This window comes from Corythoichthys intestinalis, chromosome 4, assembly GCF_030265065.1.
Source record: "Corythoichthys intestinalis isolate RoL2023-P3 chromosome 4, ASM3026506v1, whole genome shotgun sequence".
NCBI lineage: Eukaryota > Metazoa > Chordata > Actinopteri > Syngnathiformes > Syngnathidae > Corythoichthys > Corythoichthys intestinalis.
The window spans coordinates 42,593,522-42,609,633 of NC_080398.1; the positions used below are offsets into that span (position 1 = coordinate 42,593,522).

A 16,112-nucleotide genomic window follows, 5' to 3' on the forward strand; every position below is an offset into this window, starting at 1 on the left:
TAGCACAACAAAATAACTGCGAACAACCGCTTCCGGTATCCATCGATGAGATTTTTACAATGATCTGCTGGAATTTTAGACCATTCTTCTTTGGCCAGCTGCTCCAGGTCTCTGAGATTTGAAGGGTGCCTTCTCCAAACTGACATTTTCAGATCTCTCCACAGGTGTTCTATGGGATTCAGGTCTGGACTCATTGCTGGCCACTTTAGAAATTCTTTCTCTCAAACTTTCTAGTGCTTTTTGAAGTGTTTTGGATCGTTGTCCTGCCGGAAGACCCATGACCTCTGAGGGGGACCCAGCTTTCTCAGACTGGGCCCTACTTATGCTGCAAAATTTGCTGGTCGTCTTCAGACGACCAACAAATTATGCAAATTATCATTGCAAATTATGCATAATGCCATGCACACGGTGGAGCAGTCCAGTGCCAGAGGCAGCAAAACAACCCCAAAATTTCAGGGAACCTCCGCCTTGTTTGACTGTGGGGACCATGTTTTATTTTTTTTTTTGAAGGCCTCGGGGTTTTTTTCTGTAAACTCTATGTTGATGCCTTTTCTCAAAAAGCTCTACTTTTGTCTCATTTGACCGGAGAAAATTCTTCCAAAACGCTTTTGGCTTTCTCAGGTAAGTTTTGACAAACTCCAGCCTGGCCTTTTTATGTCTCTGGGTCAGAAGTGGGGTATCTTACCATAGAGTCCCTTTTCATTTAGACGCCGACTGACAGTACGGGTTGACACTGTTTTACCCTCGGACTGCAGGACAACTTGAACTTGTTTGAATGTTAGTTGAGGTTCTTTATCCACCATCCACAAAATCTTTTGTTGAAACCTCTCGTCAATTTTTCTTTTCCGTCCACATCTAGGGAGATTAGCCACAGTATCATGGGCGTTACACTTATTGATGACACTGCACACGGTAGACACAGGAACATTCAGATCTTTGGAGATGGACTTGTAGCCTTGAGATTGCCCATGCTTCCTCACAATTTTGCTTCTCAAGTCCTCAGACAGTTCTTTGGTGTTTTTTCTCTTCCCCATGCTCAATTCAGTACACTCAAGGACACAGGACAGAGGTTGAGTCAACTTTAATCCATTTTAACTGGTTGCAAGTGTGATTTAGTTATTGCCACCACCTGTTAGGTGCCGCAGGTAAGTAACAGGTGCTGTTAATTACATAAATTAGAGAAGCATTACCTGATTTTTCAAAGGGTGCCAATACTTTTGTCCGGCGTTTTGTGTGAAATGATAATGATTTTAAAATGTTTCCATTCTCTTTTGTGATTTTTCATTGCAAGCAAAATAAATGAAGCTATTACTACCAAAGCATTTGTAATTGCAATCATTTTCTGGGAGAAATTGAGGATTATCTGACAGAATTGCAGGGGTGCCAATACTTTTGGCCAGCATTATAAACAATTTATTTTGGAAGTGTTTTTAATCCAGACTATTTTCTCATTCTGCAATAACAAGCAATGCAGCCAAATTAAATCTTGTATTGAAAGTGAACGATTGAAAATGTTTGGTTTAAAACAATCACTGCAGCGCATGGTTACAGAAGGAAGGAAGCGGCATCAGACTTGAGGTGTGTTAATTCATTTCGCCATATATACACAGGTTGAATAAACTCAGTTTAAATTGTATCAATCATAGATTGATAGATAGATAATAGAAACTATTAGATCAAATAGTTTTGGAAGATGATATAATACAGATGTTTGCATTTATGAAGTTAAAGGCTCTTACTACAGTCAACAGCAACTGAAGATTGTTGTTTAAGAAGTGCAATAACTATATGCAATATGGTATCAATATAAGGTACAACTTGAACAATGCATCATATGGAAAGTCAAATATGGCTTTTTGTTCTTTTTGTTGCAGCTTTTAACTTTTCCTGAAAAGCTTTTATTTTTGGGGTGGGTAGATTGCCCCTGACAAAGATATATTTGGGGTGGGTAGATTGCCTTAGACAAAGATATATAATATAAAATGTGAGGAAATTCTGCTACTTCTTGGTGTCACACATTCCTTCGTCCATACCACATATGCAGCAAATTTTGGGGGCCTATTCAGCTACTGATGCTGTACCAAGACTTTGTGGCATATTGTTGGAAATAGCTGCAATTTTAAATTTCTTGAGCAAAAATCATTTGAGGCTGCTACTACAAAATGGAACATCTGAATGCTATAAGCCTTTGAATTAGGTAAATATGCATGAATTAATTTTTTTCTTGTAATATTTATGAATACAGTATTTCCTTTTGTTTTGACCAAAGTTCGACAGTACAAAAAGGATTTAAAAAATAAACACTTAGTGCCAGGTCACTAAAATATTGAATGACTACTCGGAGTAGTTAGAATCTACGAGAAACATGACACTTCGAGGTACATTCAGCGGAAAATAGTTTGCATAGAAAGCCTCACAGTTGCTCACTGACTCCAGAAAAAAAATATCAGGTATGAATTCAAATGTTCAAGTTAAATAAGGAATTAAAAAAAGATTGGCTCAGTCATCAGGAAGATTACAATGTTAGTTTCTTGGTGATTTACACTTTCACAGGAGAGATTGGGCCACAGCTTGGTCGCGATATTTGTCTACTTCAGTATTCTCGTTTTACTTTTTAGTGCCTTGCCTCTCCTAATAGCTTCATATGACAACAAAAGTTATTAAATGGATTCAAAGACACAACAAGGAAAAAGTATATATGTTGAGGTTCCAAAAATAATGGACATTTAGCAAAGTCGCTTAGACTTCTGGAAAGTAAAACCATGCAGTTTGTTTCGAGATAAACCAGTGCAAAGTGGAACACTGCCTGCGAATTCATTCCCTTATTAAATAATTTTTTTGTGAATTTAAGTTCGACGGACATCAACTATTCGAGGATTTTTATTGTCCACGAATATGTGTGATCCACTGCACAGCCATTGTCTTTTTAGTTCCGAAATGCCTTTGCATGGATGAAAAAATAAAATGAAGATTATAACTGTCTTCCTCTTTCACACCTAACATTTCAAATGAAGCTATTCCCTACATTGTTTATGAGCTTCCCTTTCTTCTTGAGTCTCTTCAAAAGGCAGGAGGCGATGCCTAAAGCACCACCCTGCAAAAAGCGAACGAAGTTGTCTCCTACCAGTGGCCCCATGGCAAATAGTCCAGGTTCCTTGGTACACTCAAAGGTGTATGGGTGGATGTCAATAGGGTTCTTACAGGATATGGGCTTTGTGGGATCTTGGCCCAGATACTGACCTTGGTCCTTCAAGAAAAACAAATTGGGGTTCGTTCCAATCAGCACCAAGGCCACAGAGATTTTAAATGCTTTCAGGGAATTTTTCCCCTGCAGCAAGCACTTCATATCTGACTGTAAGGACACCACGCAGTGTTCTGGGAAACTTGTGTAGTCAGGAAAGAGACCTACGCTAGAATTACTGGCCATGTTAACTGCGGCCAACTGTGGCTTGGGGCACATCTTTGCACAAACTGAAGAAGTAATGCTCACTGACTGATCCCTGCTTGAAGAACATGAGGGAACCAAGTTTGTGTAAGTCTGAGAGCACATCATGTTATAGACTTTGTGGTATTCTGGGTACAAGGTCTTTGGCAACTGTTTGAAGATGAGGTCAGTGTCATCAACGGTCTTTCGAAATACATGCAGCACCCTGATGTTGCGGCTGCAGGCACACAGAACTGCATCTGCAGCACTCAACCCAGCACCGACTACTAATATTGGATCTGAGTTTTTATCCAACTTCTGCAGTTTTATAGCTAAGCCCAGGTCGGAGACGCTGTGGAACACAAATGGTAGGTCCTCTCCCTCCACAGTTAATCTTACTGGTGAGTCAGATGCTCCAGTGGCAAGAACCACATTCTCCGCAAACAGAGAAAAGGGTACGTGAGTGTTGTTCTGCACTTGTTGGTATCCCCTAACCTCCCATAGAGACCCTAGTCCTTCATCACTGATGCATTCTATTCCATTTCCCTCATAGCTCTCATTTCTACCATCATCCAACTGTTCATCTCCATTACAAGTTTCCACTTTTTCAAGCTTCTCTATCTTGTGGCCTCGGCAGAGTCTTTGAACTGAGGTCACGTAGGTGTTGTCAACAAAATTCTTTTGCAGACCTTTTAGCTTCACATAGTTGCTGTAGTATGATGATATCTCCTCAGGGGTAGCCCTGTCACTGGTGATATCCCTTGAAGAAGAAAAAAAAATCAATGGGCAAAAGCAGGAGAGAGATAAGTTAAGGATCTTTCGGTACCTTTGTTTTCCGCTGAGTAAGTCTCTGTAGTTGACTCCAGGAAGCTCCATCCATATCCCGAGACTTATTGTCAGCATGGAGCCTTCCATTGCCTAAGGAGAAAACGGAGTGGTACATCAAAACATTCAAAGAAAATCCAAAAGGTGAGTTCCCAGGCAACAAAAGTATGATGGAACCAACATGCCAGGCTCCTCCAGGCGTTGCTCTCCCCAAGACGAGATGTGGGATGTGTTGCTGCTTTTCCCTCCTCCACTGAAGCACAGGAGGGTACTCATAGCCAAAGTCAGCGTTTGGGTGCAACAGTGCGTCAAACAACACAGCAACGGGGTTACTCGATCGGCCCTCAAGACCTTCACTCAAATATTCAAGATCCTGGAAACAACGAGTAGCCGAAAAGGATCAAATAAAACCAAGAAATTGCATTCATTTATTTCTGTTCGCCTTATCCTTTGACTTTACGAATGCCACAAGGAAAGATGACCGGATGTTGTAAAAATTGACGTAAGCAAAGGTTATACATGCAAACTCAAAAAAAAGAAAGGTCTGGACCAAGATTCAAACCCGGAATCCAATCAGAAATATTTGCTGTGGGGCATTGTGATTCCAAGCATTCTGCATTTTTACCTGTTCAGTGATGGCTAGGTGTTTGGTATCCTGCAGTTTTCTGTATAGAATTGGGTTTGGGTGGACTGTTGTTGGGTCAAGGTAGGGCTTGTTACCACTTAGCAGGTATGACAGACAAATACCCGATGGTCCATTTCCTGAACAAAAGTCAGATGATTAAATCATGTCGTGACTTGTAAGAATTTGATACAATTGGTTCAAAAACAATTGAGGAAACATTTCAACAGTTGAAACCATCAAGTAGCTGTCTTGGCTCAATCAAGGTTTATGCAGGACATTAAAAAGCATTCAAAGTCATTCAACGGATTTTGTCCAAATTTGGGCCTTTAAGAGCATTAAACTAAATGTTCGAGGCATTTAAAATGATGTTAACTTGACATTTAAAAAACTTGCTGGAGAACGAGCATAAGCAAAGCATATGCACTACATCTCCCCTTGGGTAATGTGTAGTTTTGTCATGATTGTACTCTCATTTTTCTGGATGAGTTTGTGTGAGAGTATGGGTGTTTATGCTTCTCAGTTTTGCTTCCTATAAGCATTACGAGCCCAGGAATTGCTCTTATGTACCGGTAGCTTCTCTGGTTGCTAATTTTAGGGCTGAAGCTGATACCCATTGATGGGCTTCTAATATTTTTCTTCTAGCTCTCCTCCATACATGCATGGCCTTCCTGAACCTTATGTTCTCACTGGAACAGAAGTTGCATCAAGCTGTTTGTTGCGTTTAAGTTGCATTTGTATTTTCAACAGTAAAAATATTTATTGTTTAACACTTACAATTTGAATACCGGTACTTTACCGTCTCGGCCGCGTTAAGACCTGGCTCGGTAGTAGTATCAATTCTCGATTAAATGACGACTGTTATGTAAGGTTAGTAGTGGCACAAGGATTACCTATTATGATGACAGGAACAATAGGTGGGTGCCCTTGTGGGAGAGTGGTCTCTTCCAGAAGAGGCATAGCTGAAGCCTGGGCCAGAGCTGGCACTGTGAAGGAACACACAAAAGTTCCAGACACTTCAATAGCTGTCCATCTGATATTTGGCTAAATAGAGAGCCTCGTTTCAGCGTTGTTTTTTGTTTTGTCTAGTCTTGATTATTTAAACGGGTTTGTACCGGATTTTTTTTTTTCTAGAGTGCAATCTTGTCAGCATTGGCATTGCGTGACCTAACTCCCACTTAAATGGAAACACCCTCCACATGATAAAATGCCCACCCTTTTCCCTTCCTGCCAGGGTACTCACACCCCCTGTCCCGTCCTATCAAACACTGCCTGAGGCCAGACTTCCATCTCTTTGACCCCAGTGGCGCTCCCCAAACAAAAGCCAGTTCTAATCAGATTTATATAGGCTTGGCTGTGTTATGAAACATTACTATTGTGTGTAGTGCACATTTGTGTGTGTTGGTGTATTTCACGACTGTACCATTGTGTGCCCACCGGGCAGCAAATCCCCCGTGATCACTCCTACCCAGTGGGCTTTAATCCCACTGGGTGTGTTAATATCCTTACCACCCGGTAAAACAACAGCAGTGGTATAAGAATGTCGTCCTGGCACTCTGACAGACTCAACCATCATGTCGTTCCTTCTGCTCAGAGACACTTCTGTCGTTACATATTCATGATTTTCCACACCACCTCCTGAAATCCTTTCAGGTAGAGTAGAACCACGTCCCTTTGGCCTAGTTTCTGAGTAAAAACCTTCAATTGAGGGAAGTCTGATGTATTTGGTTTAGTGTGACTAGAGTTGGCTATCTCGTGATCAGTCACCTGAACTTGAATAGAACAGTGCCCTCTTGGTCTACTGTCTTGGACACTTCCGAAGGATAGTCTATATGACAATATCTAGGTTTAGTTTTGAACTGAACTATCTGACAGCGTGCTTTTTATTAAAGACAGACCGATTATTGGCTGGGCCAATATTTGGAAATTTGAAGTATATAGGTATCTAGCTTTTTTTTTCTTAATACGACAGGCCAATATGAAAAAAAAAATCAATTTAATTTATATAATTTGTTATTTCGGCTTAGATACAGCCGCGCCTATCTCTCCTGCCTGCTGTCTCTTGCACTGGTTTTCACCCCGTCCTCTGATTGGTTAAATGGAATTCCATTTGTATTGTGCCTTTCCACATTTTAAGGCCCTCAAAGCGCTTCACACTATATCCTCATCTACCGACTGGTGACGCAGCACCAGGAGCAATGTAGGGTTTAGTATCTTGCTCAAGGATACTTAGACAAGGTCATCGGGGCTGAGAAACGAACCCATAACCCCTGGGTTGGGGAACAACTATTATCCAAGTTTTTTATTTAACTTTACAAGAGGTACTGCTGAGCCTGAGAGCTCTCTGTATTTTTTGTTGTTTTTTCTGTGGAAATTTTTATTCTACTTCATAAGAGATGTTTCTGAGTCTAGGAAATTCATGCACTTCTGAAGCTATTAGTTTCTATTTGTGTGATTCTATAAAAATGCCTGAGACATTTCAATGAAGTTCATTGTTTGCATTATTCATTTTTTTTACACCAATTTCTACAGTTTTACTGCAAATGAATATCGGCTCCAAAAATCGGTTATCGGCCCCTCTAACTACTAATGATCGGTATGGGTTCTCCATCCATCATTCCATCCATCATCTGCCGCTTGATTCTGGGGCAGGTCGCAGGGCAGCAGCTTTAGCAGGGAAGCCCAGACTTCCCTCTCCCCAGCCACTTCAAATAGGTCCTCCAGCAGGATCCCAAGGCTTTCCCAGGCCAACCGGTAGACATAGACTCTCCAGCGTGTCATGGACCATCCCCGGGGCCTCCTGCCGGTGGGACATTACCGGAGCACCTCTCCAGGGAGGCGTTCAGGAGGCATCCGAACCAGATGCCCGAGCCAACTCAACTGGCTCCTCTCAACGCGGAGGAGTCGCGGCTCGACACAGAGTCCATCCTGGATGGCTGAGCTTCTCACCCTATCTCTAAGGGAAAGCCCGGACACCCTGCGGAAGAAACAAATTTCGGCCGCTTGTATCCGGGATCTTGTCCTTTGCTCACGACCCACAGCCTGTGACCATAGGTGAGGGTAGGAACGTAGATCGACTGGTAAATCGAGAACTTCGCCTTTTGGCTCAGCTCCTTCTTCACCACTACGGACCAGTGCAGTCTGCATCACTGCAGATGCTGCACCGATCCGCCTGTCGATCTTCTGCTCCCTCCTATTCTCACTCTTGAACAAGATGCCAAGATACTTGAACTCCTCCACTTTGGGCAGGATCTAGTCCCCGAGCCAGAGAGGGCACGCCACCCTTTTCTGACTGAGGACCATAGTCTCGGATTTGCAGGTGCTGATCTTCATCCCAACCGCTTCACACTCAGCTGCGAACTGCTCCAGTGGGAGTTAGAGGTTACGGCTTGATGAAGCCAACAGCACCACATCATCTGCAAAAAGCAGAGATGTAATGCTGAGGCCACCAAACCGGACCCCTTCAACCCTTCGGCTGCGCCTAGAAATTCTGTCCATAAAAGTTATGAACAGAATTGGTGACAAAGGGGACTTCGGCGGAGTCTAAGCCTCACTGGGAACGAATTTGACTTATTGCCGGCAATGCGGACCAAACTCCGACACTGGTCGTACAGGGACCGAACAGCCCTTACCAAGGTATCTGTATTGGTCCTGGAAAAACCCATATTGGTCAATCTCTACATTATATGACGACTGTTTTCATGAATGGCTTGGCCACTGTTTTTGCTGATATTAAAAATAGTTTGCAATATACAGTGAAACAGCAGTTTGATCATTTTTGCAGATATACCATGCATCAAGGCATACGAAAACTTTGATGCAGTTACCCTTAACTGAGACGTCTTATGGGGTGCCCTCGCCAGCCTCCACGAACGAGACAGTGCTGCCTTAACCATTCAGAACTGGGTCACAAATAGGTAGCCATCATTTTCAGATAAAAGCGCTCTCCAGATTGATGATGGTCCAGCCGGTCCGCTAGGAGCAGCTACAGAGCTGTCCAGAATATTTAGTGGTCCCGCGTTTTATTACAGTGGGGCAAATAAGTATTTAGTCAACCACTAATTGTGCAAGTTCTCCCACTTAAAAATATTAGAGAGGCCTGTAATTGTCAACATGGGTAAACCTCAACCATGAGAGTCAGAATGTGGGGGGAAAAAAACCAGAAAATCACATTGTTGGATTTTTAAAGAATTTATTTGCAAATCATGGTGGAAAATAAGTATTTGGTCAATACCAAAAGTTCATCTCAAAACTTTGTTATGTACCCTTTGTTGGCAATACCGGAGGCCAAACATTTTCTGTAACTCTTCACAAGCTTTCCACACACTGTTGCTGGTATTTTGGCCCATTCCTCCATGCAGATCTCCTCTACAGCAGTGATGCTTTGGGGCTGTCGTTGGGCAACACGGACTTTCAACTCCCTCCACAGATTTTCTATGGGGTTGAGATCTGGAGACTGGCTAGGCCACTCCAGGACCTTGAAATGCTTCTTACGAAGCAACTTTTGTTGCCCTGGCTGTGTGTTTGGGATCATTGTCATGCTGAAAGACCCAGCCACGTCTCATCTTCAATGCCCTTGCTGATGGAAGGAGATTTTCACTCAAAATCTCTCGATACATGGCCCCATTCATTCTTTCCTTTACACAGATCAGTCGTCCTGGTCCCTTTGCAGAAAAACAGCCCCTAAGCATGATGTTTCCACCCCCATGCTTCATAGTGGGTATGGTGTTCTTCGGGTGCAATTCAATTCTTTCTCCCTTGAACACAAGAACTTGTGTTTCTACCAAAAAGTTCTATTTTGGTTTCATCTGACCATAACACATTCTCCAACTCCTCTTCTGGATCATCCAAATGCTCTCTAGCGAACCGCAGACGGGCCTGGACATTTACTGGCTTCAGCAGGGGGACACGTCTGGCAGTGCAGAATTTGAGTCCTTGGCGGCGCATTGTGTTACTGATAGTAGCCTTTGTTACTGGTGTCCCAGCTCTCTGTAGGTCATTCACTAGGCCCCCCGTGTGGTTCTGGGATTTTTGCTCACCGTTCTTGTGATCATTTTGACGCCACGGGGTGAGATCTTGCATGGAGCCCCAGATCGAGGGAGATTAACAGTGGTCTTGTATGTCCTCCATTTTCTAATAATTGCTCCCAGTTGTTTTCTTTACACCAAGCGAAGAGTGAAAAGTTACAGAAAACGTTTGGCCTCCGTTATTGCCATCAATGGGTACATAACAAAGTATTGAGATGAACTTTTGGTATTGACCAAATACTTATTTTCCAGCATGATTTGTAAATAAATTCTTTAAAAATCAAACAATGTGATTTCCTGTTTTTCTTTTCCACATTCTGTCTCTCATGGTTGAGGTTTACCCATGCTGACAATTACAGGCCTCTCTAATCTTTTCAAGTAGGAGAACTTGCACAATTGGTGGTTGACTAAATACTTATTTGCCCCACTGTATATATGTGTTGAATAAAGAGTATCATGTATTTTGAGAATCTGTTCACAATAATGTTAAAAAAAAAAAAGCCCATTAACGCTTTATGTAATCCTGCACAACATGCTCAAATCAAAATGAAATGGTGGATAGAGCTGTTACTTCACAACAAGACGGATTGGTGCCTTTCTGTGCGGAGTTTGCATGTTCTCCCAGTGTCTATGTGGGTTTTCTCTGCGGACTACGGTTTCCTCCCACCTCAACAAACATGCAATAGTGGTGAATCGGCTAATCTAAATTGACCATAGTATAAGACGGTGTGTGTGTGAAAGTTTGTCTTTCATGTGGCAGTGCGATGTACTGGCAATGCATTCAGGGTGTCCCCCGCCTCTCCTGTAGAATCCTGGGATAGGTTTCAGTGTGCCCCGCGACTCGTTATGGTGACACGCGACACAGAAAACGAATGTATTAAGCTTAGTTTGTTGGCTAATTGTATCATTTTCTGCCCAACAGATTATAATGACACTTTATTTTACACTTTGAAATATACTGTAGGAGAACCAAGTTATTTTTCCTACATTTCCTATACATTTATCTACCTATCTATCTATTAGCTGCAATCAGGAAATCAACTCCTCAGATGAAAACCACCAAATCATGCTCTTCGTCATTCTAGCTTCCCTAGTATCGAGCAAAGCTATTCTAACTGGGCTTCGTCATCACCCCCAGCGTGCATTGCGTGGTTAAAACAGCGCCCTCCGTAATTCAAAATATGTACCATATGTTCCGCACTATAAGGCGCACCTAAAAGCCATCAGTTTTCTCAAAAGCCAATTGTGCGCCTTATAATCCGATGCACCTTATATATGGCTCAATATTAATTAATCATGGCATGACATTCCCTTTAACGCAGCTTCATCTGGTGGTAACCTTCTTAGGACCTGTGTTGATTTCTCTCACAAGCAAATACACCGTCCGTCCGTCTGCAGCGCTGTCATGTCGTCGCATTTTGAGCATGTCGTCGAACGTAGAAACAAATGGCTTGTCAAATTTTACCTCGGATGTCGAAAAGATCGTGTGTCGAAGTGATCGTATGTCGAGGTACCACTGTATATGAAAACGGTTTCAAAATAGGCCATTCATTGAAGGTGCGCCTTATATTCCGGTGCGCCATAAAATATAATACATTTTTAAATCAATGGCAATATTTTGTGTTTCTAATAACAAATTTTAGTACAAAAGAACCCAGCACAAATTGTCTTGCAAAGCCGATCAGTGACGTCAAAGGTTAAATATAATGGATGGTTACTCAACAAATCACTTAAAAGGCTTACAGAAGATTTAATGTTCGCCATCTTTTTAAATCCATGCATGTCCTTGCATATGAGGAGAAATTCTCTCTCTTCTTTTACCATTCCCTGGACTTTACTATGTTGTAAAAAAGAAAAAATCTGGAAGGAGAATCCTTTTAAACCTGCTTACCGTAATTTCTGGACTATAAAGTGCACCTGATTATAATCCGCACCAGCCAAATTTCACAGAATTTTAGAAATAAATCCACATATATGCAGTACCTGACTATAAGCCGCAGGTGTCCATATGTTAACATTGGGTATTTACATAGATGTTACACAGAAATATTTGATCAAAAATATACAGTATTTATTAACCAGATAAACACACATCAAAATCACCAACTCGTGTTGTCTGAATGCTTAAAAATAAACTTACTTTAAAAAAACAGGCACTACATTTTCAAAGATATATAATCCACATTACCTTGCCTTCTACACTTGAATTGGATGAAATCCTCTTAAATACGGTTGACAGCTAGCGGTAGCCCCTTATATAACTGCTCTGTTGTAGCATACTGTGGCAATAAAGTCCTCCGAGTGTCAGTTGAGAACGGCTAATCAGCGCTAGCATCGCGTTTTCTTGTTATCGGCAAATAGTGGATGCCCATGCATTTAAAAGTGTTCTTTTGTAGCAGCATATAGGAGCCATATTCATCTATAAAATCCCGAGTTTTTGAGTAAGCCTGACAAGCTTTTGGCAAGCTATATCGGTGCTAGAGTACCGGCTGAGAGGTATGTCATGACAAAATTTGGAACGCTATTCTTTTAAAATATGTCTAATTATCCTTTTTTTTTTTAACAAGGAAAAAATATGAAGCTGGTTTGTAAAAAAAAAAAAAAAAAAAAAAAAATCAACAAATAAGCTGCTTCCTTATAATGGCTGCAGTGTAGAAACGGCGAGAAATAAGTAGCGGCTTATAGTCCGAAAAATACAGTAAATGTTCCCTGTTAAGTTAATGTTCACATCTGTTTTCAACACCTGATTGAAAATACCAGTTGGAAAACTATTTTAATAATATTGTTGAAACAACTTATATTTGTCTAGGGTTAGTTTATTTTTCAAGTTCACTTGATCTGTTCATACAAAAGTAAAATTTAAAAAAAAAATCACTTGCTAAATCAACTAATAATTCAAGTCAAATAATTTTGGACAAAGCACCCATATTTGTTGCATTAGAGGGAGCCCCTTAAATACTGCATATTTATTTGTGAGGTCTTTGTCAACATTTGATCAAAGAAAGCTAGGGATTCTTAATGTTTGTTCCTCACAGTTTTGCCATCGTATCTCTAATTTGTTTTTACAGACATTTACAATGAACTGGATTTTTATTTTTCAAAACATATTAGGAATTTGGGACCTAAGTATAATGCTAAGTTAAACTAAATTTTAAAAATGACAAAAATAACTGAAATATTGTAAATAAAATTAAAATAAATGCAGTCTTTTAGGTGAACCAAACCCACAGGTACAACTCAACATTATTACCATCAGAACAAAAATAATTGAACTATTTTCCATAAAAAGCACGTGTGTATGACTCGTATCATGTTTACACTATGCAGACACTCTCTTTCTCAACACCAGCAGTTGCCAGAGAGAAAAAAAAACACATTTTCCCACCGCTAGACACACTAAACGCACTAGAGTTAACTCTTGTAGCTGGTGGGAAGCTTAAATATTGTATAAATGTGAAATCATATTGGAGGTATTGCCTCATCAGCAGCCACCCTCTGTAAACAGGTTTTACATGTCGGCTGGCCTTCTTCCTCTTAGCTGCGGCCATCTGTAACTTTTCTGTAGCCAAAGTATTCCCTACCAGCGATTTCGTTTTCTTCGATGGGGGAAAAAGATCAGGAGTTTCACCTCCTCCAGCCAACGTGTAGCACAGCTGACTCACTAACACTGAGCAACAACCTGTGGTGGAGGGTTGAGTCTTGCAGCATTTGCATTTTTGGGACTTAAAAAATAGCCAATACTTTAGGGACGGTATGAAGGAAAATCTTTGCGGTTCTGAAACCATGACGTTTTCATTAAGCTTGAGAACGATAAACCAATACGACCGGATATCTGGTTTTACAGGTGAGAGATACAGCTGTAATGATAGTAAACCTACCATTCGACAGTAGTTAGCCATTTAATATTCAATGAACCGATAGTAGAGATCGAATTCGGCTATCGCGAGCACAAGAATCAGCTTCTAATGCCTAGTTCAATGCATTGCTTAATATGATAACAATTTAGCTTTTACTTCACATGCTGCGCTTGTGTCATTCACCACACAGCGCACTTAGATTGAGACCGCACGCATATAATATGGACAAGCACCACTCACAGTCGTGGTTGCCTCAACTTCCCATACATTTCAGTGGAACCGCTACTAGTCGCGGTCATTACCCGATCGTCACGGGCGTGTCATAACAACGCGAGAGCTAAACACGCACGCTCTGTTGCGTTTTCTTCACAGCCCAAAATGAAACTAGTAGTGGCAATGAAGCAACATGCTAAAACAATGGACAGTTTGAGCACCGATGCCAGCGACTTGCAGCGATTGATTTTCAATGCACCCAGGAAAACAAAAGTCTGACTCAAAAAAAAAAAAAGTCGGAGCCAGATCTGTTCACATGGGACAGAGCTAGTGTGATGTGTGGAGCGGTACAGAGATCGTGAGTTTGTAACCCTGAAAAATAACTCACTACAATGGTGGAAAGGGCAGCGCGACCCTCTGGAGATTTTGTTTCCACGAAACGCAGTCTACTTAAACATGAACATGTGGATTAGTTGATCTTCCTCAAGAAAAATCTGCCCTTCAAAAAAGATATGGACAGTGATGAGGAATAAAAAATGTGGAAGCACAGGCATAAGTGAATGACTTTGCTGTGTATAAAGGTTAAAGTAATGATTATTGACCTGTCTGTCTAAAATGCCATGTTTTTAGTCCCCTAATTATACCAGTGGTAAAGCATAATTTATTATTTATTTATGATAGCACTAGCAGGTTTAATTCTTTTTTTTCTAGAGCTGCTGCATATAATTAATATTTTTTGTTTGTAAGATATTTAAAGTTTGCACTTAAATTACTTACCTCTTTTGTTCAAAACACCAGGAAATACAGTAATTGAATCACTGCACTTTATTGTTGTCTGTCACTGGAGTTTTATTTTATTATCAATCCCATCCAACAAAATGACAGTCATATAGTAAGCCTTATTTTTTTTTTCATAAAAAATAAAACATTACATTGGTATGAAATTTTGTTGTTTAATTTTGCTATTAGAAATGTGGTCTTTTTTGTACGTTTAAAATACTGTACGAACACACACAACAAATGTTTACTATCGTATCGTTTTCACTCTGTATTGAACCGTATCGTTCTTAAACTGTATCGAATCGTATCGCTCTGCCTTAAAAATGTATCGTTTTTTAAATGAATCGTAACCTGTGTATCTAGATACATATCGAATCGGCTTCATGCCAGAGATTCCCAACCCTAGTTTTCATACCATAGTATACCTTGAAACCAGTAATCCGCACGTGTCTACTTATACATCTAACTACCATACGTAGGTTTTTCTCAGTTTACATTCCAAGTAATCAGAATGAACTGTACTCCAATGTTCACGTTGTGATGGAGTAACTCATTTCTTCTCTTGAGGTTTAGAGTCTACTTGAACATGGTGTTCTTATTCATCTGTTCAACACCAATCAACCCCACCGCCACAGTGCAGTATTCCTTTCTAGACATTTGGAATAAAATATTCCCAGGCCTCATCTCTGCACATGCTACATATTACATGGAAGACAAAGATGCTGCATCACATGTTGGCAACCCCCGCCCCCTCCCACATCATCCAGTTTTGCACTTCACTCTAGTTCTGTCCTTTAGCGCGTTAACTCATATCATCATCATTAAATATTTGAGGTCAAGCACCTCAGCAGGCATGTTGAAAGGTCCCATTCAAGGACGGCGTCTCTTACCGTGCTGTGGATGGTGTCTCTCGCCCGCCGTGTGCTGTTATCACGACAAACGGCGGCGCGTTTTGCCCTTATAAATACGCTGGTGTTGGTGGGAGGATCTACACACGCCACGATCCACGCACTTCCAGCCGAGGACGGACCTGTTCTTCCTTTGCGTCCCCGTGGAAGATTGTGTGATGTAAGATAATGACCAAAAAGTGTCGTCACATGCGCATCTCGCTCTGCGCCGGCAAGTGTTTGCGCGTTCACGCACGAGCCACGCATTTCTCTATCTGGGCATAAGCGTGCACGCTGTTGCCGTCTGTGCACTCCACGTGGAAGCGTGCACAGCAAGAACGTCATATGCCGTTAAGAACGCACGTCTGATAATAGGACATGGTGGCACACATTTTTAACATTGTGAGATTGATAAAGCTGCACACAATTTAGATCAGCTCTACTTTGTTTTAAATCAATTGTAAATCAATCATGAGT

General features: G+C 41.2%; 1 protein-coding gene across 1 annotated transcript; it reads right to left on the minus strand.

Moving 5' to 3' along the window:
- Positions 1 to 680: 680 nt before the first annotated feature.
- On the minus strand, positions 681 to 15,854 carry osgin2 (oxidative stress induced growth inhibitor family member 2). Its single transcript, XM_057835055.1, has 6 exons — positions 15,639 to 15,854; positions 5,765 to 5,857; positions 4,875 to 5,011; positions 4,431 to 4,622; positions 4,251 to 4,342; positions 681 to 4,184 (listed from the first exon to the last, which is right to left on the minus strand). Exons 2-6 carry the CDS (start codon positions 5,829 to 5,831, stop codon positions 3,005 to 3,007), a joined length of 1,668 nt encoding a protein of 555 aa, XP_057691038.1. The 5' UTR covers positions 5,832 to 5,857; positions 15,639 to 15,854; the 3' UTR covers positions 681 to 3,004.
- Between the last annotated feature and the right edge of the window lie 258 nt (positions 15,855 to 16,112).